At 49.0% G+C, this 27098-nt stretch overlaps 1 protein-coding gene across 1 annotated transcript in view; it reads right to left on the bottom strand.

Annotated features, from left to right (window-relative positions):
* Positions 1–24622, bottom strand: part of ACAD9 (acyl-CoA dehydrogenase family member 9) — a 39468-nt gene extending 14846 nt beyond the window's left edge. The window contains exons 1-9 of the mRNA XM_077277979.1: positions 24324–24622; positions 17849–17942; positions 17346–17447; positions 16463–16569; positions 9137–9237; positions 4788–4866; positions 2426–2600; positions 1407–1480; positions 991–1066 (exon numbers count right to left, since the gene is read on the bottom strand). Coding sequence (XP_077134094.1) covers positions 991–1066; positions 1407–1480; positions 2426–2600; positions 4788–4866; positions 9137–9237; positions 16463–16569; positions 17346–17447; positions 17849–17942; positions 24324–24473 — 958 coding nt within the window. The 5' untranslated portion in view covers positions 24474–24622. The remainder of the gene's footprint in view (positions 1–990; positions 1067–1406; positions 1481–2425; positions 2601–4787; positions 4867–9136; positions 9238–16462; positions 16570–17345; positions 17448–17848; positions 17943–24323) is intronic.
* Between the last annotated feature and the right edge of the window lie 2476 nt (positions 24623–27098).

Genomic DNA, 27098 nt, shown 5'->3' with positions numbered 1-27098 from the left:
TCATATACTCAGCAGTTAATGTGTCATTTTTTTGGCTGTAAATTTTTTTTTATGACATTGCAGATATTTATGTGCAAACTTAGAAGACAGACATATTGCTTCTGGAACAAACAATAGATGGAAAAATATCTCAGGAGATGAACCTTACGCTTATATTGGACTAACACTTCTGTCAGGGTGACAACAATCTTATTATTATCAGAGAATTATTTCTGGACCCAATTCTGATCCATACTACAAAGCATCAGTGTCAGGGAACAGATAGGAGGATACTCGGAGAAGCCTTTGATTTGATTAGTGACCTCGTCCTTCAAGGTTGGAAATGGATCAATGAGCTCCTATTAGTTAGATTTGGAATATTTGTATCAGGAATTGTAACAAGCGCTACAATCCTAGTGATAATGTAACAGCGAATGAGCGACTTGTACCCTTCAGAGGACGCTGCGGGTTCATTCAATATATGCCGAGTAAACCAGCCAAGTATGGACTGAAAATGTTCTAGGTGTGTGATTCTGACAATTATTATGGGATGAATGGGCTTATCTACTGGGGAAAAGAAGTTGGCGCATATATAACAATGGACAATTACTGTTGACTTTTTGCTTGGGAAAAATGATAGAAGCTGGGGATACTCTTCTCTGAAATACACTGGTGTCTCAGAGAAAGAAAAGGCATCCTGTTCTTCTCGGCACTGCTGTAGGTGATTGACAGGTCTCTCATTCATGTGAACATAGGGAGAGAGCTGTCAATCGCCTACAGCAGTGCTGGGAAGAGCCGGCCAAGGGCTCAGCCAGACTAATCTGATCTCTATGGAGCCCGATCAAAGCAAATTATCGCTGGAGAGTTTCTAAGGATAATATCAATCACTCGACAGATTCCCTTTAAATACTTTATTCTGCTTGGTCTTCTTCCAAAAAGAATCATTGCAATTATTAGAAACACCACATGACAAACAGTAGGAAAAGCCGATGTAAGAAAATGTCATGTTACCTATCAGCTTCTTAATGATTCCGGCTGAGGCGCTGCCCATGCTGAAGCGCCCGCTATTCAGAATATTCATGGCAACCTGAAAAATACAGTTATTAAGACGAGGGCAGAGGTTGTGAGAACATTATGGGTTGTGGGGATAAACTGTGGGGGATGGAGGAGAGCATAGTCCGATTACTCTCACGAGTATGGAAAGTTCCAAAAATTGGAAATTGATAAGAAATATATTGCTGCTATATGAGTATTAAATGTAGCGACAACTTGTAGATTGTGAACCTTCGCGGGCAGGGTCCTCTCTCCTCCTGTACCAGTTGTGACTTGTATTGTTTAAGATTATTGTACTTGTTTTTATTATGTTTACCCCTCCTCACATGTAATAAATGGTGCTATAATAATAAATAATACTAATAATAACTCACCTTAAAACCTCCTCCAACTTCACCGATGACGTTCTCAATAGGGATCTTTGTGTTCTCAAAATGGAGCTCACAGGCTACAAGATAATTTAACATATGAGAAGAGGACCACGCATCACATTTACTGCACAACATTTAATATTAACCGCATATCTGAACGTAAAGGTCTTCTATTTATATGAAAAATAGACATGGATTGAAAACATTTTCTCTTAAAAAGCCATGTAAGCCTTTTTTACTGCTTAGTCACAGCAGCGTGCACCCCATGGTTTGCTGTCTCCCCCAATAAAGCAATAGAGAAACTGTTTTTATTTCAAAAAGCCACCACCGGAGGGAGCATGAGAGCTTTTTACATATGGCCCCACATTGCGCTCACTGAGAACAGAGTATGCACTGAGCTCCCTCTAGTGGTGGCTACAGGAAGACAAAATGTTATGTTTTGAGTCTATGCAGAGGTTTTGGAGCGTTTTATGAGAAAAAGCTCTAAGTTGTATTAAAATCAGATTAAAAATTAATCTGCACAGATTTTGGATTGAGGAATAGTATGATCATAAAGGCTGGATTGTCTCTGCTTGTTCGAAACGAGTTAACCTGAAGTTATTGATGCCACTTTTGGCATCAAAGTGGGTTATGCCAGCAATGACTTTCATCACCTATGCACACGATAGACGAAAAGATCAAGGGAATGGAGGCTCCTGTGTGATGCAAGTAGTTGTACATATGTATGATCACGGCTCCATTTACTTCTATGGAGAATGCAGTGCACAGGTGTGACCACCGTTCCTATAGATCATGACTAGAGCGATGGTCACACATGCGAACCACCGCTCTATTTACATAAACAGCGGCCATTTTGGCAGAGCTGGCTGAGATTGTCATGAAAGCGCCAAAGTTTCCCAAATTTTTGCGAGACTTCTAGTAAATAAAATTGCAACTTACAGTGTTTATGTTAAAAAAAATATATATTATTTTATATATCGGACCCCCAAGACATTGCACTGGTGAGCGAGGATTGCTCTTACTGTTCGATCCTCGGATTCCGAGCTTATCTTCAGGCTTTCCGTGAGAGACCCCTCCGAATGCACGCTCCACAATAAAGGCTGAGATTTTATCCTTTGTGGCTCCATCTGCATCTACAACTTCTGTCCTTGCAAATACAGTAAAAATATCAGCCAGGCCTCCGTTAGAGATCCAGATCTGTAGAGTGAAGTCACATTATAAAAGCAAAGCCACAATAAAGGAATTAGAACTCCCCCTAAAAATTCACACAGCAAAAAAATGGCAGCAGCGATATGTACCTGCCCAGGTGTCCGAACTAATGCACCACTAGCCTATTAGTGACCCATATAAATGCACTAACGTTGGCCTTGTAAACTGGGGTGTCTGTCCTCATGGGGTGCACGCATATAGTGCTGGGCAGCCCGCCTGATCTAATAGCATGAGTGTCACTAAAAGGCTGTAAGCCAGACACTGTGTCATTTTCATCCTAAATCCCTATCTATTTAGTGCCATAATCTAAAACTATATACTTGCATTATAAAGTCCCTATGCTTCCCCAACTACATAAACTGCTTATATTAATTTTTTCATTTCCTTTTTGAGGACTCTTTATTTGAAAATCCCTTAGCAAAGGGATTCATACACTGGGATTCCCAACACTCACTGACTCTTGTTTCTGGGGCAGGGCTACTCACTGCAGCAGTGCAATGTGCACAATGACAGTGCGCGCTGTTGCTCGCTCAGATCAGCACTAATGAGCCAACAACACATAGTGCAGTGTCTGAATACTCTGTGTGCAGAGACCAGTGATGTCATTTGTGGGGGCAGCGCTGGTCTCTGCACACTGGGTATTATGCCACTGCACTCAGTTACTGGTCCACTGCTGCTGATCAGAGTTGGCAACAGAGAGCGCTGTCACTGTGTACATCGCAGAAACGAGTGTTACTGATGACGCTTCATTTCAGAAAGGGGGCAGGGGCTGTGGCAGTGACTGCAGCTTCTGCCCTGATGATGAGTATCTCAGCATGCACTGGAATTCTCAAAGTGTCATCAAACAGGAAGTGAAAAAAAATCCTTAACTCTTCTGCCTAACTCACCTCTCTCCACGCTACTCCTCAGCTTCTACCCTCTGAGAATCCCTTCATTGGCTTCCAATTCCCCAACATATCCAGTACAAACTACCAATACTGACCTACAAGGCCACCCATAATCTGTCTCCTCTGTATATCTCAGAACTAATCTTCCTATACCTTCCAAGACGTAACCACTGGTGTTTTAAAGACCTCCTTCTCTCCTCCACACTTATACGTCCCTCACCCATTTGCCTCCAAAACTTCTCCAGAGCATCCCCCATCACATCTGATTATCCGTCACACTCAAAACTTTCAGACAAAACTTGAAAACCCATTTCTTTATGAAAGAATACAACCTGTAATGACCGTGCTACCACATCACCACCACCGGAGCTGTCGCAATCCCCGGCGTACTGTCACTTTACCCATTATCTTGTAGAATGCAAGCCTGCAGGGGCAGGGCCCTCTCCCCTTTATACTAGTCTAATTTATATTTATACTTTGAATCTAACCCCTTCTCATGTACAGCACCATGGAACTAATGGGATAATAATAATAGATTATAGCACTAAATAGACAGGGATTTAGGAGGAAAATGATTTTGGCCTTTGAACTTTCCCTTTACGGCAATAAAACATAAGTACTTGGTTACAGAGCTGGACATAGTAAAAAAAATACATAATACATATATACACATACAGTTACTGTATGGAGATACAGCAGAGCTGAGTTATGTATCATTACAAACACTTTCAGCTCTCATCTCGGTGCTGTCAGCTCTCCGACTTCCCACACTGACTGCTGTGACGCAAGATCTGAAAGTGTTTGTAATAATACATAAATCAGCTGTGTATCTTTACACAGTAGTTGCAGAGATCAGTGAGGAGACGAGGCATGTTCTTTTCACCCATTCCAATTGGTTAGCCTCATGCAGGGGAAGAAGTACACGACCCTACAGCCAAATCACTGGTAACGCCAAGCTGAATAATAAAACAACGAATAACCTACACCTTTCAAGCTAATATCTCCAGAACACAGGAAAAATTACAAAATAAAGACTATGCTTTACTGAGCTCTGCAGCAATTCTTCCATGATATGGACAGTTTAGCATTCTCAATTGGGTGACAGATCGCCTTTAATAGAAATCATAACCATCAATCAATCATAAATAAGTACTTCTGCATCATAAGTTTAACCATTGAGAATCCAGATATTGCAGGTAATGTGTCTGGAATTGATCATGACTCTTGTTGTTTGAAGCCTAACCAGTACTGTGCATTAGTCGATGGCTATTAGTCCATATAACTTTACCTTTGAACCATTGAGGATGTAATGTTTTCCATCATCACTTAATGTGGCTCTGGATTTTATTGAAGCAGCATCACTCCCACTGGACAGGGAAAAAATATTAGTATTAGGACTTTGTTTATTAACAGAGATTTAAAGTCTGTTGCACTCATAATGACAACATATGCCAATCTACGTCTCATCTGCTGTTGGAATAACAAGCATGGATCAGAGCTATAAACAGTTATGGTCATACTACTTTATATGTTTCCAAATAGAGATAACGGAAAACCTATTGCAAAGCAATCTTATACTAGAGCAGCATATTGGTCTGGAGATCAGTGTCACGGCCATTACTCTAAGTATAGTATTGAAGGGATAGGCCAAGCTGAAACTAACGTGTACTAAAGGGGTCCTCACTGTTTATAAGCTTCCACCTGCCTTGCCAAAAAGCAGTAGCCAAGATCCCACAAGACCCTCAACTATCACTATATTATACTGCTATGCAATGTGACACTTCTGCTAATGAGCAATTGCACCGCCTTGATTTATGGTTGAAGTTCTTGCCTCACTCATCAGTACAAGGTAGAGCTCAAGGTTTTTTTTATTTATTTCCTTTTTTAATAGGACACACTATGGTATGGGAAAAAATTAAAAACAAAAATTTATCACATCGCCTATGCAGGACAAGCCATAAGCCTCACGGTGCCAGTATGTAATGTTAATAGGGAGATCAAAGTAACCAATTATGTATATATAACAAACATATACACACAGAGTTATCCTACATTGCACAGCTATGATTTTCTTTGTAATACACCATCATTTTATTTTGCTTCCTTCTCTCCCAAAAAATCATACTGAAAGTGCTCTTTTGACTGCTTAGGATATGCTCCTTTATAAGCTACCTTGAACTGCTGCTGTAGCAAGAATTGGTACTTACAACAATATTTACAAACAAAACACTTCCCTGTCTGAGCACAGGAAGGACAGCATAGGCGTTCACATAGGGAGAGGCCTTAGGCCATGTTCACACGCTGCGGGTTCCTCTGCGGGTTAATCCCGCAGCGGAATTGAAAATCTGCAGGGCAAAACCGCTGTGGTTATCCCTGCAGATTTATCGCGGTTTGTTCCGCGGTTTCCGCTGCGGGATTACTGCTGTACTATTGATGCTGCATATGCAGCAATATGCAGCATCAATAGTAATGTAAAAAATAATAAAAATTGGCTATACTCACCCTCTGACGTCGCGATCTCCCCGGCGCTGCAAGCGGCTGTGCCGACAAGGACCTTCGTGACGTCACGGTCATGTGACCGCGGCGTCATCACGGTCATGTGACCGCGACGTCACCACAGGTCCTGTTCGGCACAGCAACTGAGACCGGACGGCCGCGGGCAGCGCTGAGAGGTGAGTATAGCTTCATTTTTTATTTTAATTCTTTTTTTTACACTATTTTATGGTTCCCAGGGCCTGGAGGAGAGTCTCCTCTCCTCCACCCCGGGAAACACCCGCACATTATCCGCTTACTTCCCGCAACGTGGGCACAGCCCCATGCGGGAAGTAAGCGGTTCAATGCATTCCTATGGGTGCAGAATCGCAGCGATTCTGCACAAAGAAGTGACATGCTGCGGGTTGTAAACCGCTGCGTTTCTGTGCGGTTTTTCCCGCAGCATGTGCACTGCGGTTTGCGGTTTCCATAGGGTTTACATGTTAATGTAAACGCTATGGAAACTGCTGCGGACCCGCAGCATCAAAATCGCGGCGGTTCCGCGGTAAAAACCGCAGCGTGTGAACATGGCCTTAGGAATAGTATTTTGATTCTTGCTGAAAAAGCAATTCAAAGCAGTTTCAAAAGGAGCATAAACTAGGCAGTTATAACAGCATTTTCAGCATATTCTTTGATAAAAGAAAAATAGGGCAATGAAGAATACAACCGATTCATAACTTGGCAAAGGTTGATCAATAATAATAATAATAAGTTTATTTACTTTATTAAAAAAAAGGCAAAGATGGTTTGTAACATATGTTTGACCTTGAGGCATAACTGGTACTCTCCCAGACCTCTGAAGCGCACCCATCTGGGGTTGAGAAAGTCCTACATTACATGCACCATTCCAGATGGGCCACTCAAGCGCCCACTGTTATAAAAGCATTTTAAAAGAAGAAAAAAAAGTCTCCAGACATTATAGACCAGACACCAACATCCGGCAATACTTTAATAATATATTTTATATGTAGAGGCTTTAACATCTAAATCGGGTGGCCCAAGTCTACAGATTTTTGGGGTTTTGGTGCTGCACACTTTATAGATATGATAATGTGTTCTATAGAAATAAAACATTTACATTTTTTGTGTAAAGTAATAATGGTAAATGGGATGTAAACTGACAAATTCTGTTGGCTTTGCATGTAGGAGACAAACAAAATAGCAAAATCTAAGAGAAAATTACATAGGTTTTTTATTTACCGTATATACTAGAGTATAAGCCGAGAATTTCAGCCCATTTTTTTAGGCTGAAATTGCCCCTCTCGGCTTATACTCGAGTCATACCCAGGGGTCGGCAGGGGAGGTGGAGCAGCAGCTGTGTAATCATACTCACCTGCTCCTGGCGCGGTCCCTGGTTCCCCGGCAGCTTCTTCCTGTAGTGAGCGGTCACATGGTACCGCTCATTACAGTAATGAATATGGACCCGGCTCCACTCCCATAGGGGTGGAGCCGCAAATTCATTACGTAATGTGCGGTACCATGTGACCGCTCACTACAGGAAGAAGCTGCCGGCGCCGGGGAACAGACCTGCATCCGGCGCCAGGAGCTGGAGAGTATAACTCAGTGCGCGATATTCACCTGCTCCCCGTTCCACCGTCGGCGCCGCTGCGTCCTCTGCAGTGACACTCTGGTCAGAGGGCGCGATGACGCAATTAGTGCGCGCCGCCCTCTGCCTGAGCAGTCAGTGCACAGGATGGGGAAGACACAGCGGCGGCCGTCGGTGGAACGGGAAAGGCGAGTATAGCAAGTGCCGGGGGCCTGAGAGGTGAGTGTGTGATTTTTTTATTGTTTTAATCGCAGCAACAGCATATGGGGCAAATATCTGTATGGAGCATCTTATGGGGCCCATCATGAACTGTATGGAGCATTATATGGGGCTCCTGATTCAATATGAATATTCAAAAACACTTAACCTACTGATGTCTCAATTAATTTTACTTTTATTGGTATCTATTTTTATTTTTAACATTTACCGGTAGCTGCTGCATTTCCTACCCTAGGCTTATACTCGAGTCAATACGTTTTCCCAGTTTTTTGTGGCAAAATTAGGGGTCTCGGCTTATACTCGAGCATATACGGTAAATAACTTCATCTTTTTTAAAAGGTAAATTCACACATACAAAAATTTGTGTTGCAGATTTTACATCAAAATAAACAAGTGGCGAATTTCGATTCAGATTTAAATGGTCACGTCTACACAATTTGCATAAATCAATAGTACAAGTGAATATAAGAAGCTGTAATTGATCCCATCAGAGAACTATGCCTTTTTTCTCCATTTATGAGCCACTTCTTCCTCTCCCCCGCATCCTGAATCATTCACCATGGAGGTTATAATTTAATTTGTTCAAGATGGGCTCTTTGCTCACTGAGGGATCAGATTACAGCTGCCGATGGAAGTGTATGAAAAGGTGAGAAGCATATGGTGCCGTTTCTGCTTTTTAGTAAGTGTTTTCTCTCACCCCAGTGCATGGATTCACTATTACACCACTGTATAAATGCAGCTGTGGCTTCAAACGGCGTTCCACATAGATAGAGGAGAGCGAGAATCCCTGGAGTCTGTGTCTACAGTGTCAGCGGCGGACATACCATTGGTGCAAGGTAAGAGGCCCAAGAGGTAAGGGGCCACTAGCACCACCAAAGCAGGTGGAATTGAGCATTATGATGAGTTATTGGACTGCAAAGGACCTGTATATTGTTTGTGAACTGGGATCTTCTAATGTCTGTGTCCGCCCCTATACAGTACACTAGCTCAGAGACAAATTATAATTATGGATAAAGTCTACAAAGGGGAAAAGTGTGGAAAAATTAAAGATACAAGTCAAAAACATCCAGACATAATGATACAAAACTACATTTATGCATTGGAAAGGGGTTACCTAGGACATTGTTTGGGAAGCAATGTGCATCTATTGATTGCCCGCTACACGCAAAGCAAATATGTCAAAGCTATGCACTTATCACATACTTAATATCCTATACTTTGTGCCATATAATCAGCTTCTTTCTTACTTTGTGATCAAACATCCAAAATAGAGCAAATACAAGGGGAAAAAAAAGCAAAAAAATAAAAAACCATAAAAGCAAAGAGCTTTTTTTTTTTACCTTCCAGGCTCCGTGAGACAAAATGCGGCAATGTGTTCTCCTGATGCCAGCTTCGGCAGATATTTTGCTTTTTGCTCATCATTACCGGCAATCAGTATTCCCTGAAGAAATGACAATAAAGCAGGAGTAGGTCTACAAATCTTCGCCCGGGATAATCTCCCGTCCCTCAACCAATCATAATAAAATCAAGTGTCCGTGTTATTAGGGGAGACAAGCGAGAGAAATATCACATTTCGGAAATAACTAACAACCCATCATCGTATCCCCAACACATGAATGGCGGAGCGGACGCCAGACACAGGCAGGGAAAGCTACGACTCCCTCCATCCAAGACAGGCCTGAAGGGCACGGCAGTCATTATCATTAGGCCTGCGCTGCACTCGCAGATTGGATTTCCCCATTATGAACAATGTAATACATTGGGGACATCGAGCTTCTCCTAACAATCCCAGCGTGCTAATGTGGTAAGCCGAGGCTCCAGAACCGGCAAATGATCACTCGCGATTAAAACAGCGCAACTAAAGGCTGATGGAAACGCGGCCCGTTCATTCACTATGAGGGGCTCTTTAACTTTAATGCAGAACATAAAAATAAAAAATTTGAGAAATTGACCATGGAAACCAGATTTCTAATCTATAACACAACATGGACAGCTGGACTCAGACCTGTTCCCATGACTAGGGTTCTTTTCACATTGGAGGACCAGTCACAAATTTGGCCTAAAATACCGGACAAAATGGCGCAGCACGCTGTAACTAGTCCAGCACTATGACTGAGAAGGTTTTGGCACAAAAAAAATGCAGCAAAACCTAATACCTGCGTTTTTGGGTGAAAAACACTGAAAGAAGGGATATGCTCCATTGTGCAAAAAAACATGCAAAGCGCAAAATCCCGAAGACAAAAATAAACAATGTGTGTGCATAACATTTCTGAAACCTCAGACTTTGCTGGTACTGTAAAACGCTGATGAAAATTTTCATTAAAAAATGCTGCAAAAATCACCTAGTGTGAACTTAGCCTTAGGCCTCATTATAGCTGTATGGAGCCTTCTTTAGTCTGACTTGACAAGGAGAACAGTGCGGCATGCATTATTCACTTTTCTATTAAAGCCATGAATACCAGACACAGGTATCCGTCATCTGACCAATCTGGCACTGCAGTGTGCTTTCCATCAGAAACAATTTTCTTAAATACACTAGGTGGGTTTTTTTTGGGGGAAGTGAATGGACTTTCCTACTGTGGCTACCGCGCAGCACCATCAGCACAAGCAGGAGACCGAGAGGAACATGTGACAAGTTGGGTAAAAATGCGCTAAAAGAATTATAATTTAACTCAAATGTAGAAATCAACATGCAAATAAGGAGATTTTTGTTTACTTACCGTAAAATCTTTTTCTCCGAGCCACTCATTGGGGGACACAGGACCATGGGTGTATGCTTGCTGCCACTAGGAGGACACTAAGTAGACAGAAAAGTTAACTCCTCCTCTGCAGTATACACCCCTTCACTGGATACAATTTCAACCAGTTCGGTAGTAAAGCAGTAGGAGCATGAACAAAGACAACTATGTCAAAACCAAAGAAGTAACAACAAGCCAAAACAGGCTAACAGGGTGGGTGCTGTGTCCCCCAATGAGTGGCTCGGAGAAAAAGATTTTACGGTAAGTAAACAAAAATCTCCTTTTCTCCTATGCCTCATTGGGGGACACAGGACCATGGGACGTACAAAAGCAGTCCCTGGGTGGGGAGCAATATGCTAATACCCCATGTACCACTGGCTTACGGCTTAAGGAACTGCCGCTTGCAGAATGCGCCTGCCAAGGGCGGCGTCTGCAGAAGAAATAGAATGAATGTGGTAATGCTTGGTAAAAGTGTGCAAACTGGACCACGTCGCAGCCTTGCAGACCTGCTGTGCCGACGCCTGATGCCGAATGGCCCACGAGGCGCCCACCGACCGAGTAGAATGAGCCTTGATCCCAGCTGGGATAGGCACACCCCTGACACGATAAGATTCTTGAATGGCTGACCGAATCCATTTTGCCAGAGTGGCTTTTGAAGCAGGAGAACCCCTCCTGGGCCCCTCTGGAAGTACGAACAGGACGTCTGACGTACGAAAGGGAGCCGTCCTCGAGACGTACCGACGAAGAGCTCTCACCACATCAAGAGTGTGTAGAGCCTTCTCGATGCGATGGACAGGTGTCGGGCAGAACGAAGGTAAAACAATCTCCTCATTGAGGTGGAAAGAGGAGACGACCTTGGGCAAAAAGGTGGGAGAGGTCCTCAATACCGCCTTGTCCGGATGAAAAATTAGAAAGGGAGGGCGGCAGGAGAGCGCAGCCAACTCCGAGACCCGTCTGATGGACGTGACGGCTACCAGGAAGACTACCTTCCAAAAAAGGAAGGTTAAGGAAACGTCCTGCAGCGGTTCGAAGGGAGCCTCCTGAAGTGCTCCGAGAACTAAGTTGAGATCCCACGGATCTAAGGGTGACTTGTAGGGAGGCGCCACACGGGAGACTCCCTGGAAAAAAGTTTTCACCGGCAACCTATTGGCAATCTTCCGCTGGAAAAGAACTGACAATGCCGAAACCTGACCCTTTAGGGAGCTAAGGGCAAGTCCCGACTCTAGTCCGGACTGAAGAAACTCCAGTATGGAAGGAACAGAAAATACTAGAGGAGACCGTCCCTGTGCCTCGCACCATGAGAAAAAAATTCGCCAGGTACGGTGATAACTACGCATGGAAACAGGTTTCCTAGCTCTGATCATGGTGGAGGACACCCTGGGAGAGAAACCCGCTTGGCCTAGAATCCAGGACTCAACAGCCAGGCCGTCAAAGATAGGGCCCTTGAGTTCTGATGGTAAATTGGGCCCTGTGAAAGAAGATCCGCGCGATCTGGAAGACGCCAAGGGACGTCGGTTACCAGCTGAACCATTTCGGCGTACCATGCCCGACGCGGCCAGTCTGGCGCGACGAGAATCACTGGTACCCCCCTCTGTCCTGATCTTTTTGATGACCCTCGGTAGTAGGGGAAGAGGAGGAAAAATGTACGGGAGTCGGAATTGGCGCCAAGGCAGGACCAGGGCGTCTACTCCGAGGGCCCGTGGGTCGAGGGACCGAGCAAGGAACTGAGGAACCTTGTTGTTCATCCTGGAAGCCATGAGATCCACATCCGGGGTCCCCCAGCGATGGCAAATTTGCTGGAAGACCTCCGGGTGGAGGGACCACTCTCCGGAGGCGATGCCCTGGCGGCTGAGGAAGTCCGCCGCCCAATTTTCCACACCTGGAATGTGGATCGCCGAGATGGTCGAATGGTTCGACTCCGCCCAAAGGAGGATGTGAGACACCTCGAGCATGGCCGTCCTGCTGCGGGTTCCGCCCTGACGGTTGATATACGCCACGGCCGTGGCGTTGTCGGACTGGATTCTGACTGGATGACCTGCCAGAAGACGGTGAAACTGGTACAATGCTAGCCTGATAGCTCGAATCTCGAGGATGTTGATGGCAAGGCGAGACTCTTGAGCGGACCACCGCCCCTGGGCTGTGTGATGGTTGAAGACCGCTCCCCAGCCTATGAGACTGGCATCGGTGGTCACCACCAGCCACCGTACTGGGAGAAAGGACCTTCCCTGAGTTAGGGAGGACTTCAGCGTCCACCACCTTAGGGTCTTCCTGACCCGAGGGGACAGGATGAATCGGCGATCGAGGGAGGACGGGTTGCCGTCCCAAGCCGACAATAGTGCATGTTGCAGGGGACGGAGGTGAAACTGCGCAAATGGGACCGCTTCCATGGCCGCTACCATCTGCCCGAGAACTCGCATGCTGGCGCGAATGGAGTGGGATACTGGGCGAGAAAGACGCTGGGCTCCCTGCTGCAAGGCCAAAACCTTGTCTTGAGGGAGTATGACCAGACCGCGGGAAGTGTCTAGTATCATCCCCAGGAAGGAGATTTGTTGAGCCGGAATTGGAGAAGATTTTTCGAAATTTATCTTCCATCCCAGACGAGAAAGAGTATCCACCGTGAGAACGACGGACTCTTCGCACGCCGGGTAGGAAGGACCCTTTATCAGTAGGTCGTCCAAGTACGGAATTACCACCACTCCCCTGGAATGAAGAATGGCCATGGCAGCCGCCATGACCTTCGTAAAAACTCTGGGGGCGGTGGCGAGACCGAAGGGCAAGGCCACAAATTGGAAGTGTTCCCCGCAAAAGGCGAAGCGAAGGAACTGCTGATGCGGAGGGAAAATCGGTATATGCAGGTAGGCATCCTTGATGTCTATGGATGCCAGGAATTCTCCCTTTTCCATAGACGCGACCACAGAACGGAGGGATTCCATCCTGAAGTGTCTGATTTTTATGAATCTGTTTAGTAGCTTCAGGTCTAGGATCGGACGAAGTGATCCGTCCTTCTTTGGGACCACGAACAGATTCGAATAGAAACCCTTGAATCTTTGTTTTAGGGGGACCGGAATGATGACTCCGTCCCTTTGTAGTGCCCGTATTGCCTGAAGAAACGCTGTGGCCTTTGACCTTTGAGGGCAAGATTGGAAGAAGCGTGTAGGGGGGAGGGAGGAAAATTCTATTTTGTATCCGGTGGACACCAGATCTCTGACCCACTCGTCGGAAACGACTGAGAGCCAGGTTTGATGGAACAAAAGTAGATGTCCGCCTACTTTGTCGGAGTCCACCGGATGGTGCAAGGAGTCATTGGGCGGAGGATCCCTGGGATGCGGATCCCTTAGATCCGGGAGGTTTAGGCCTGGGTCTCCAGTTACGATTAGGTCTGTAAGAGACCTGGGTGCCTCGGCCACCGCGCGAACCTCGTCCTGATGCGGGGGTAGGAGATGAGGAAGACCAGTTGGTATTGGGCCGAAACGGCCGAAATGGAGGTTGCTGCTGGTACCGAAAGGGCCGGGTAGGCTTTTGCTGGGGGAGAAATTTACTTTTCCCTCCTGTAGCATCCGAGATCATTTGGTCCAATTTTTCTCCAAATAACCGACCAGCTTGGTAAGGCAGGGCTGTTAGAGAGCGTTTAGAAGCCGAATCTGCTCGCCAATCCCTGAGCCACAGGGCTCTCCTGATGGAGATTGCATTGGCGGCTGCCTGTGCAGCGCAATTAGCTGCGTCCATAGAGGCGTTGACTATGAAGTCTCCGGCCTGCGCTATCTGGTTAACCAGGATGCTGGCTTCTGGAGGTAAATCACTGGTTTGGATGTTAGAGGAAAGAGTCTCAGTCCAAGAGACCATAGCCTTAGCCACCCAGGAGGCGGCGAAGGATGGAAAGAGAGACGCTCCTGTGGCCTCAAAGGCGGAACGAGCCAGATAATCAATCTGGCGATCGGAGGGATTCTTAACGGAAGAACCGTCCGAAAGAGACAGGATGGTCTTGGACGCGAGGTGTGACACAGCAGGGTCCACCGAGGGAGACTGTAGCCAGTCTTTGACTAATTCCCGAGAAAAAGGGTATTTGGCCTCGATGGACTTTTGTCCTATGAAACGTTTATCTGGGCGATCCCTATGTTTTTGTACAATCTCTTTAAAGTGAGGGTGAGTGACAAAAACCTTTTTAACACGTTTAGTTCTTTTGAAAGATACCACGTGTTCGGGTTCCGATACGGCATCCTCAGTCACCTTCAGGGTCTGGTTTACCGCCTCAATGAGAGAGTCGAGAGACTCCTGGGAGGAGGGGGGTCCTGAACGTAGGAAATGTCGGACTCATATTCAGAGTCATCCGAGTTTGGGGAAGGGGACCTGGAAGCGGAGCTTGCAGGTACTGAAGGGCCTGCTAGCTCATGGTCAGGGGATGAAACGTGAACACGTTTTTTCGAGCCCCGGGTAGAAAGTGACCGGATACGCCCCCTGCTTGTAGACGAATCCATACCGTCGTCTGAATCCTCCATGGTCCGACCTGGAGGGGGGCCCCGGAGGGAATCAATTGCCCTGGCTAGGGAAGCCACAGATCGTGACAGAGAGGTTGCCCACTCAGGGGGGCTAGGCTCTACCGGGTCGACGGGAGCGGCGTCGGCGACGGTACCGGCGTCGGCAAGGGGCGGCTGCACAGAGGGTGAGACGCAGTCTACACACAAAGGGCTAGTGTGGGCTCGGGGCAGGGCCGCATTGCAAGTGGCACATACAGTGAAAAACACTGTGTGCTTCTTGTTACCCTTTTTTGTCTCCTTGGATTGAGACATAGTGCCTTGGGGACAGAGCGGGCAGTATGCGCAGAGAAGGGGTTAAGCTTTCTTGAAGCAGCTTACCCACGGTCCTTTCTGTGTCCCCAGAGAGAGATTGGCGGTTCTTTTCCAGGAATTCTCCTTGGAGCGCTGCAGAAGCGTGGTCTCCGTACAGGGAGAGGGTGAGAATATGGCCCCCGAGATTTGGAGAGCGCTTCTAGTCCCAGACGAGAAGCGCCGGTGTAGGGGGCGGAGCTACGGCCGTGGGAGGAGATTTTTCCCCTGCGGCCTACTCCGGCTGAAGAAGCCGGGGACTAAATTTTAGGGCCTGCCGACGATGTGCGGCGGCGGCCGCGACGTAGCGCCGCCGAGCACCACCGACCCCCGGTCGGCGGTGCCTCTCCCTGGGGACCCGGACCGGAACGCTACCGCTAAGGGGGAGCAGGGGGGGGTCCCCTGAAGGTACTTACAGCCGCCTTGTCCCGGTTCTCACAGGCCTGCGGACGCTTCTGTGAGGATGTGCACTCAATCCATGCACCCTGGATGGGGATGGAGAGGCCCCTGATGCATCGCTGCAGTAACAGAGGGGGCTGCGGCACAACATCCCCTCCGGACTGCATTCTTCTCCAAATTACATTGCTGTAATGCAGGGTCCTGGAGGGGATTGGGGGAAAGCGGGACCGTATAGGAACCGTTGCCCTGGCGCAAACTTTTCGTGCGCCATACGTCGCAGGAGAGGGACGGGGAGGTATACTCGCCGTGCTCGCCTGTTGTTGGTTCGGGGGAGAGCGGACCCTATGAAAAAAGGACCCGTCGCCCCCTTCACTCCGTTAAATAAAAAATTTACATAAAATTTAAAAAATTAAAAATCAAAATAAATAAAGTTGGGGTCTGGGAAAAAGACCCAAGTGCCTCCTAAGACACTAAGCAAGAACTGGTTGAAATTGTATCCAGTGAAGGGGTGTATACTGCAGAGGAGGAGTTAACTTTTCTGTCTACTTAGTGTCCTCCTAGTGGCAGCAGCATACACCCATGGTCCTGTGTCCCCCAATGAGGCGTAGGAGAAAAATGCAAATTCTGGTCAGTCTCCTTATTTCCAAGGCAGAATATAAGACCCCACAACACATATTCACGGACGTGGTAATATAGGATGTCTTACCTTTAGCCCTATGGCTTGGTGAGCAGCCAGAGTTACAGCTATTGCTCCGTCTAGAGACGTGATCTCTCCCAGCCGAGCATACATGGTGTTGGATAACCCCAGGCCTCCTGCATGAATCATTGCAGAGAAAACAGCCACAGGTCAAAGAAACCTTTCAGTACAAGAGGCCTCATACAGCTTCACTACTTATCACTGAACGTGTCTTTTGCTTTGCCCTTTGTAAATGTACTAGGATAAACACAGTGTAATATGAGGGGTGAGCATGCTGCCTACGAGAGCGTTCATCAATAATGAATGAGAGGTATATACCGGGTGGGAGAGAACAAGCACTGAGGGGTCAGGTTATAAGAGTCAGAAATGAGGAATGTACAATCACCAACAGCCACCAATTTGTCGCAACGGTCCTGATTCTTCAGAAACAAGGCAGAAAAATCTGGGAACATCTCAGAACTAAAAGGAGCAGAGTTTACGTAAAGCCTGCCAAACACCAATGTATACATGTTGTATGTGTGGTCCAGGTCTTTTCCTACAGCTATGATACATGTATATACCATAAATATCTGACAGCCGCTTATCCAGTCTCTGGGCCCCGCATCCACCTCTGTAATGGGCTGTATACTGAATTTCTATATCAGAGAACGGAGAGAGGACTATGGTCGGGCACCAGTCAGAAAAGGGGATCAGGGGATCCCATTTTTGAGTGTGGGTCCTATAGGTGGGACGCTGTGTGAAATGTACAAAGTGAGGATAGAAATTACATTAAGTCCCGAGACAAATCTTGATAATGCATCTATCACTCCCCCTTTCTTAACCAGCGTTGTATGATGAACGAAGAAACCCACTCTAGGAGCTGCACACAGAAGCCAGTGAAAAAGGCACTTACCGTACTCCTCAGGAATTTGCATGCCAAACAGTCCAAGGTCTTTCAATCCGTCCAGTGTTTCGGGAGGGATTTTAGCATTCTGATCTATTGCTTTAGAATCAACTGCAAGAAGCAAAATATATTTAACTACAATAAATGTAAAAAAAAAATGAATGAGAGGCACGGAATTCATTACATCGGTATTTCTGTCATTTGGGGTTGTCTTATCACAGGCAAATCCTTGCAATGTGCAGCTGCGAAGCTTTGCTCCACGGCGGAAATGTAATATTACATGGCAGCTATCCTTGTCATATAAGGACGGCTCAGATCCACCAGAACAGGACATCAATACACCATAATAAATACATGGATATCAACACACACGGCCACCTCTCTGAATCTAGTAGTAGTGGCAGAAATGGTTTGGACAAAAAACAATACAACGGTTTAAGGCGATCTTATATTTTTGCTAGAAATGCTTTGTAATACTACAGAGATCATCATCATCATCATCATCATCTCACCTTCCTCACTGAAGAACTTCTCCACCGGTCCTACGAGTTGATTGATCTCCTCCAACTCATCATTACTGATCTCTGGGTATGGAAACACTTCTTCCTGGAAGACAGAAAGAAAGTCATGTAACTACTGATAATTTACACCATACATGTTGTCTGCAGGATTCTTCATTGTTCACAAAGGTGTCCCTTACTTCAATATTTACAAGAAAACTATTATAGGTGAAACCTGGATCTACTGCGCTGCATTCAAATGTGAAAAATGAACTATTTTACATCTGAGACTAATCAGTTTTGGATCCCAATGGGTCATATTTTCATAAGAGTTATGCCTAAGACAGATAAAAAAAAAAAAAAAAAAAGTCTACAAAAAGACCTCCCTCCTCCGGTCTCTAACCCATGATGTTCCTCTAAATCAGATATCTCATCAGATGGATGCCGGGTCTCACAGCTTAGACCGTGAGATGGTTCCTTCAGGAGAGGACATCCCAACGTGTGGCTAGCGAATGCTTATTTTATTTCACACGCAAGTTCACAAAAGTTCAGTGACAAATAATCATTCTTGATATTTGGGTGAGCTTGCTGGCACTGACGTCAACATCTGAAGTGCGGAGCGCCTTCTCCGAATACACACAGTTTGCTAATATACCTGTAGGGACCTATACCTGCTTCCTAAGAAGCCTATAGAAGCTGGAGTGGGGATGGGAAAGCTTTCTGCAACTTTTACCCAGAGCTGTATATTTTGGCGGAGATGTGTTAAGGTGAACCTGACAGCAGACACATGCCGCCAGAAGCGGACACTAGCTCCATCACTTCAGCCAGACACGTTTTACTATTGTTTCAGAGAGAACAGAGTATGAAGACCTGGCCGAGGCCATGCGGCTCCAGTGAGGAGTTCGTGAGTCCGATGGCTTCTCCACTCCTCATTTCCTTAAACTGACAGCTCTCTCCCTAAATCTGTACAGGAACAGACCTGCCAAAGAGGAGGGAGGCTGGGACAAGAAGGGAGATATTAAACAGCAATTAGATTGTTACATTTTACCCTATTCACAAATAAAGAGCTCTCTTCATTCTTTTAAGGGCACATATACAGCGTTAATTGAGAATTTAGCCTATTTTAGGTATGCACAATTATTTCTAATAGAACGCAGTACTGTGCTATGTAATAGTAGTGCGTTTTTCGGAGTGTTCTATAATCCTGCCTTTCTACCTGTACGTGTTACAGTATCTTACAAGTATATGACTTTCAGTGCATTAGGTCTTCATCATTCCCGTCCCTCACACTAGAGGTTTTGTAGGCTTTAGTATTATATGTTTATCGTATTTTTATTCTAATAAAATGTACTAATTTTGACCTATTCAGAGTTGTGTCCACCATTACTATTTTGCGAATAATTTATGCAATATAATAGTACTCTTTTGAGATCTCCTAAGATACGCTGATAATTTGCTTCCGACTTGGAGCTACATGCATGGTGTCCAGAGACTTCTCTGTGGCTCTACCGTTTATCTCTGGTTCCATACAGAGACAGAAAAAGGGTTTTCTGGCTAATTTATAGGGAAACATTATGCCATGCTCCATCGGATGCCATTTTACAGACACTCTCTAAGGGAGAATGCCTCTGTGATACAGTACAGTACTGAGCCCCATACAGCAAAATGCAGAGTTGGAGGATTTTATATAACAGGTTACAAATCCCTTAGGTCTATTCTGGGTCTCTGAGTAATAATGCATCCATATAGCCGCAGGGGATGTTCATACCTTGTATATCAGTGTATGGCACATCCCTTTGCTCACAAACACTGGACATATAGATTGTGCATTGTGACGACCTCCTGCTGCAGATGGAGGGGCTCAGAGCTCCCCTTATGCTCTATATCCCTCAGACACTGGATGTAATAATCTATAATGGATTAATCCATTCCTAACATCCTGTGGATAACACCAGAGTGATAACGGGTTAACAGTAAAGAGCTCTAGCCCTTACACCAGCAGGATAAAGCCACTGAACGGCCCAATTCTGTTGGTATCCTCATTTAGAATAGTGTGTGTGTGTGTGGGGGGGGGCAACTAATAACGTCCTCATGACAGTTAGACTGCTGTCACACTAGCAGTATTTGGTCAGTATTTTCCATCAGTATTTGTAGCCAAAACCAGGAGTGGAGCAAATAGAGGAAAAGTATAATAGAAACATATGCCCCACTTCTGCATTTATCACCCACTCCTGGTTTTGGCTTACAAAATACTGATGGAAAATACGGACCAAATACTGCTAGTGTGACGGCAGCCTTATACTGGTGGTCACCGATCCTTCCCTAACAACAGATCGAAAGAAGAAATCACTAAAGTTCTCATGCTTCGCACTGACGAGGGCCAACAGCCCGAAACACCATGTCTGCGAATTGAGATACTGATTTGGCTTTTATCCTAAGTCATATTGCACGACTCGTTAAAGAGTTGATTGTGACTTGTAGGATCGCTACTTCCAATAGGTGGCGCTATAGAGTTAAGTCCTCTTTTTCTCAGAAGAGGCAATTTACATACTAAAGACTTTGTAATTCTTGAAAGAATGGGGGAAAGTGAACCCCAGATTTTTCCATGTGCCCTGCTCAGGTCTTCTCAACCAGTAATTGAAGCTGCAACCTCTACACAGACAATTTCCCCTCTTTACGCTTTATCTCCATATCTGTCCATTATGAGTTTTTTCAGTAGTCTTGTCTGTATCCCAACCATTAGGACACAAGGGGAGAAAAATCATTCCGGCACATCCACATGACTCTGAAAGGGATTGTCAACTTTTACGGACAAATATATTTTTATTTACTATTTTTTTCTTAAATGCAACTGTCTTTCATTAAAATGTTGCAAGTTTTGGCTTTAAAGAAGCACTACCATCATTTTGTTCCCTCTTAAAGGGAACCTGTCACCCCCCCAAAATGGAAGGTGCGCTAAGCCCACCGGCATCAGGGGCTTATCAACAGCATTCTGTAATGCTGTAGATATGCCGCCGATGTAACCTGAAAGATGAGAAGCAGATGGAGTGCTCTGCTTCCCGGGGCTTCAGGAAAATGGCCGCGGGAGGCCGCGCGTGCGCAGATGGAGATCGCGGCGGCCATTTTCCTGAAGCCGAGATCTAAATCTGCGAACTCGGCTTCAGGAAAATGGCCGCCGCAATCTCCATCTGCGCACATGCGGCCTCCCGCGGCCATTTTCCTGAAGACCCGGGAAGCAGAGCACTCCATCTGCGCACACGCGGCCTCAGGAAGATGGCCGCCGCCACCGATAAACCGGTGATCAACCCGGCTCTGCCGTTCACATTGCATTCCGGGCCGCTGCGGACGACCTCACCTGTGGAAGGGACCCTGCGCACGCCATACCGCACCTCTGCTGCCGCCACTACAGCCTGCATTACGACTATTAGACGCACCCCCTATTTTCCCCCCTTTTTTTGGGGGGGGGAAAGTGCGTCTTGTAGTCCGAAAAATACATAACCAAAACACCCTGGGCAAACACTGTAGCATCCGAATCAAGGCACCACAGTGTCACTTAACAAGTACTAGCTCATAAACCAATAGTAGGGTTAAGGGTGGGCACAGTAACCTGACATGGCCCTCACACTGGAGGACCCCACTACTGACACTGCAGATGACAACAGAGAATTTCACACATCGAAAAACACCTAATTCTGTTCCAGTCCAGCGGTCCAGGTGGGTGCTGGCGTCCGGCATACCAAGCCGTCATTAATCTCACAGCACATGACTGCTCTTTTCCTGATCATGGTGGCCGTGACCTGCATAAGCCATCAAGCACGCAGAAATCTCACATGTGATAATAACAAAATATCCCGGCCGACACCAACAGCTGCACAGGGAGTCCAAGGAGCGGGCGTGCGAGGCACAAAAGTGTGTGAAAGGTCTCCGCCATACACGGGAGCAGCGTCGGACATCACCCATCACCTAGACACACGATCTCGGGCTGCAGACCTATCCGCCATCCAACACAAAGAAGAGGGAAGCCAGTTGTGAAATACTGATATGCCACGATTACATCAACAGTGGTCTTATATAGATAGGGACCCTCACTGAATGCTGCAATTAAGCGGCCCCAGTAATTTTGCAGCTGGGACCTTCTAATTTCATAATTTTAGCTCCGGGCGCTGCACAGGAAAAATACAAAATCACCAGAACCACTGCTGTAGATCAGTAATCAACACATCATAATCTGTAAAATATCAATTCACTAGTTTACTCGTTACTGCCTATTGTACTGTATGATCCAGATGGAAAACTATAGGTCACCTGTAGCTGGGGGTCTCGTGCAGTGGTCAGCTGATTGTTAGGCTAGGTGGAGAAGACCGTGCATTCTCTCATCCAAGAGAATGGGAATGCAAATGACACTAGAGAGTGCGCTCCATTCTATCAGATGAGGAGAAAGTGGAGAAAAAAAAAGGTCTCCATCTTCTCCATTCTGTCAGTCTGTGGAAATTGGACTTCACTCAGATGTCATCTGAGTGCAGTCCGATGTTTTCCACAGACTCATGAATTTGCATTGCTGAGTGCAGTCCAATACTCGTATCAAACTCTGGCATGCAGTGAGCCGGTCCGAGGATAAAATTGAATATGTGCACAACTCTACAGACTAAGGCTACGTTCACATTTGCGTTGTGCGGTGCAGCGTCGGCGACGCAACGCACAACACAAATGTAAACGCGTGCACAACGCAGCGTTTTGTGACGCATGCGACCACTTTTGCATGGTTTTTGGAGCAGAAAAAACTGCAACATGCAGCGTCCTCTGCGCCCTGACGCATGCACCACAGTGACGCATGCGTCACAAAACGCAAGTGCAACGCATGTCCATGCGCCCCCCATGTTAAATATAGGGGCGCATGACGCATGCGTCGCCGCGGCTGCGCCTGACGCAACGCTAATGTGAACGTAGCCTAACATTGGTCCGACTGCTTCCATTGTTTCCTCAGGTTGCACTCGGACTGAAAATACAGCCATATGCACGAACCCTTAGGGTGCATACATTAGGACAAACCCTTACAATGAACCCAACAACTCTTCTGACTGAATCGACTCAAGGGACTTAGTCCAGTAGCCAGGTCAGGAATCTGTGGCTACTGGAGGGGAGCCCAGAAAACCGTCTCCTACCTCCCAACATCCGCAGCTCTTCTTTGATGATCCGGCCTGGTGTGATGTCACCATGTGCATCAAGCAGCAATGATAACAGCGAATCAGTCCGGCTAATCAAAAGAAGAGTCATGGATGCCGGGAGACAATACTCAGGGCTCCCGTCCAGTGGCCATAGATAGCCGACCTTGCCAAAGCACTGTCTTGTGAATCACTCTTGTGGTGATCACAGGCATCTTATCCATGGGGAAAGTCCTGATAGGGAGAACCTGTCAGCAGGAATATACATGTAAAACTCAAGCTATGGGGACAATGGCGCTGTCACACTGATTTAATACAAACCTTTAGGCTATGTGCACACGTAGGAAATGTGGTGCAGAATTTTCTGCACTAAATCTGCATCTGCTGGCAGAATCCGCAGGTGCGTTTTTAGTGCAGATTTTATTTCTATAATGGAGGGGTGCAGAAACGCTGCAGAACTGCACAAAAGAAGCGACATGCACTTCTTTGAAATCTGCAGAGTTTCTGCGCAGATGTTTCTGCACCATCTGCACAGCTTTTTTTTTTTCACATTGATTTACATTGTACTGTAAATCACAGTGCGGATCTGCAGCGTTTCTGCTGCAGAAAAATCGGCTGCAGATCTGCACCAATTCTGCACTAAATCTGCATCGTGTGCACATACCCTTAGAGGAAAACTATGCAGTCTGATTTTCCTTAAATCTTCATGATAACTTTCGGCTTCCTTAGCGCTTTGGGGCAGGACTGTGAGTAGGGTCTTCGGCTCAGCCACGGCCCCTCCGCTGCCTCTGTTGCATTCATCATCTTGGTTATTTACATTTTGGGTTGACGCTGTCCGAGCTGTGGACGATGCTCTCGAGGATTCAGCTGGTGGCAATAGAGGGGCCATGGATGGGTCCTCCGCACTGAGACCCTACCCAGTGATGAGGAAACCAACATTTATCCCAATGATTGAATGTGAGAATTCTGTGCCGAGAAAGAGGGAAGACACAGAGCACAAGGTGTGCCAGCTGCTGCAGCACCCATGGGTGGGGATCCTGCCCCAGGGAGGAGGATGGGAGGCTAGTTGTACATTACTTTATGCTGTTGTTCTCCTGATGATGAAGTCGGTGACACTTTGCAGCGTCGAGAATCACATGACTGCGTCCTCCGGATTATTCCCTGTATCCAGCACAGACTACCACTCCCATCCTCCTCACAAGTCTGTGCCCAGCGCCCTGTGGTGCTGGAGCCGCTGGTGGCCGCACTGTCTATAACCACTGGCAGTGGTTACTATGGGGACTCACGTTCCCCTCCCCGGGCCCGGGGTGCTGCCAGGTCCCTACCTTATTAATGGAGCCCAGGAAAAGCTGCTTGGCGAACGCCAGACTCCGCGGTCCCGTGTGTACGAGCCGCCGTAATTCCACCTGACGGCCCCGGGTAGAAGCGCCCCATCTCCAGGCGATACGCCCGATCTGTGCACACAGGCGGCTCATTCCTGTCACGTCAATGTCACGGCCGGTAACAGTCTGCCACTAACGAGCGACCTGCTACGTCATCAGTAGGCGCGGCTGCCGGCGTCACGTGATCCTATCGAGCGCCTTCAACTTGTTCCCAACGCTCAGTACATAGCTGAGAAAAACTACAGTTCCCAGCATGCCGTGCGCCGGATACACTGTGAGGTGCGCGTGTGAGACAGAGACTTTTCTGACAGGGAGTATGACAGCAGCCCGCCACCCGGCCCGTCCTCACAGGGGTAGCCCTCCACCCGGCCCGTCCTCACAGGGGCAGCCCGCCACCCGTCCCGTCCTCACAGGGGCAGCCCTCCACCCGTCCCGTCCTTACAGGGGCAGCCCGCCATCCAGCCCGTCCTCACAGGGGCAGCCCGCCATCCAGCCCGTCCTCACAGGGGCAGCCCGCCACCCAGCCCGTCCTCACAGGGCAGCCCTCCACCCGTCCCGTCCTCACAGGGGCAGCCCTCCACCCAGCCCGTCCTCACAGGGGCAGCCCTCCACCCAGCCCGTCCTCACAGGGGCAGCCCTCCACCCAGCCCGTCCTCACAGGGGCAGCCCTCCACCCAGCCAGTCCTCACAGGGGCAGCCCTCCACCCAGCCCATCCTCACAGGGGCAGCCCTCCACCCGTCCCGTCCTCACAGGGGCAGCCCTCCACCCAGCCAGTCCTCACAGGGGCAGCCCGCCACCCAGCCCGTCCTCACAGGGGCAGCCCTCCACCCGTCCCGTCCTCACAGGGGCAGCCCTCCACCCAGCCCGTCCTCACAGGGGCAGCCCTCCACCCAGCCAGTCCTCACAGGGGCAGCCCTCCACCCGGGCCGTCCTCACAGGGGCAGCCCGCCACCCAGCCAGTCCTCACAGGGGCAGCCCGCCACCCAGCCCGTCCTCACAGGGGCAGCCCTCCACCCGTCCCGTCCTCACAGGGGCAGCCCGCCACCCGTCCCGTCCTCACAGGGGCAGCCCTCCACCCGGCCGGTCCTCACAGGGGCAGCCCTCCACCCGGCCGGTCCTCACAGGGGCAGCCCTCCACCCGGCCGGTCCTCACAGGGGCAGCCCTCCACCCGGCCGGTCCTCACAGGGGCAGCCCTCCACCCGGCCGGTCCTCACAGGGGCAGCCCTCCACCCGGCCGGTCCTCACAGGGGCAGCCCTCCACCCGTCCCGTCCTCACAGGGGCAGCCCTCCACCCAGCCCGTCCTCACAGGGGCAGCCCTCCACCCAGCCAGTCCTCACAGGGGCAGCCCTCCACCCGGGCCGTCCTCACAGGGGCAGCCCGCCACCCAGCCAGTCCTCACAGGGGCAGCCCGCCACCCAGCCCGTCCTCACAGGGGCAGCCCTCCACCCAGCTAGTCCTCACAGGGACAGCCCGCCACCCAGCTAGTCCTCACAGGGGCAGCCCTCCACCCAGCTAGTCCTCACAGGGACAGCCCGCCACCCAGCTAGTCCTCACAGGGGCAGCCCTCCACCCGGGCCGTCCTCACAGGGGCAGCCCTCCACCCGGGCCGTCCTCACAGGGGCAGCCCTCCACCCGGGCCGTCCTCACAGGGGCAGCCCGCCACCCAGCCCGTCCTCACAGGGGCAGCCCTCCACCCAGCCAGTCCTCACAGGGGCAGCCCTCCACCCAGCTAGTCCTCACAGGGGCAGCCCGCCACCCAGCCCGTCCTCACAGGGGCAGCCCTCCACCCGTCCCGTCCTCACAGGGGCAGCCCTCCACCCAGCCAGTCCTCACAGGGGCAGCCCTCCACCCAGCTAGTCCTCACAGGGGCAGCCCGCCACCCAGCCCGTCCTCACAGGGGCAGCCCTCCACCCGTCCCGTCCTCACAGGGGCAGCCCTCCACCCAGCCCGTCCTCACAGGGGCAGCCCTCCACCCAGCCAGTCCTCACAGGGGCAGCCCTCCACCCAGCCCATCCTCACAGGGGCAGCCCTCCACCCGTCCCGTCCTCACAGGGGCAGCCCTCCACCCAGCCAGTCCTCACAGGGGCAGCCCGCCACCCAGCCCGTCCTCACAGGGGCAGCCCTCCACCCGTCCCGTCCTCACAGGGGCAGCCCTCCACCCAGCCCGTCCTCACAGGGGCAGCCCTCCACCCAGCCAGTCCTCACAGGGGCAGCCCTCCACCCGGGCCGTCCTCACAGGGGCAGCCCGCCACCCAGCCAGTCCTCACAGGGGCAGCCCGCCACCCAGCCCGTCCTCACAGGGGCAGCCCTCCACCCGTCCCGTCCTCACAGGGGCAGCCCGCCACCCGTCCCGTCCTCACAGGGGCAGCCCTCCACCCGGCCGGTCCTCACAGGGGCAGCCCTCCACCCGGCCGGTCCTCACAGGGGCAGCCCTCCACCCGGCCGGTCCTCACAGGGGCAGCCCTCCACCCGGCCGGTCCTCACAGGGGCAGCCCTCCACCCGGCCGGTCCTCACAGGGGCAGCCCTCCACCCGGCCGGTCCTCACAGGGGCAGCCCTCCACCCGGCCGGTCCTCACAGGGGCAGCCCTCCACCCGGCCGGTCCTCACAGGGGCAGCCCTCCACCCGGCCGGTCCTCACAGGGGCAGCCCTCCACCCGGCCGGTCCTCACAGGGGCAGCCCTCCACCCGGCCGGTCCTCACAGGGGCAGCCCTCC

This window comes from Ranitomeya variabilis, chromosome 8, assembly GCF_051348905.1.
Source record: "Ranitomeya variabilis isolate aRanVar5 chromosome 8, aRanVar5.hap1, whole genome shotgun sequence".
Taxonomy (NCBI): domain Eukaryota; kingdom Metazoa; phylum Chordata; class Amphibia; order Anura; family Dendrobatidae; genus Ranitomeya; species Ranitomeya variabilis.
Note: the sequence above shows the minus strand (reverse complement) of the source record. Positions and strands in the feature narration are given on the sequence as shown.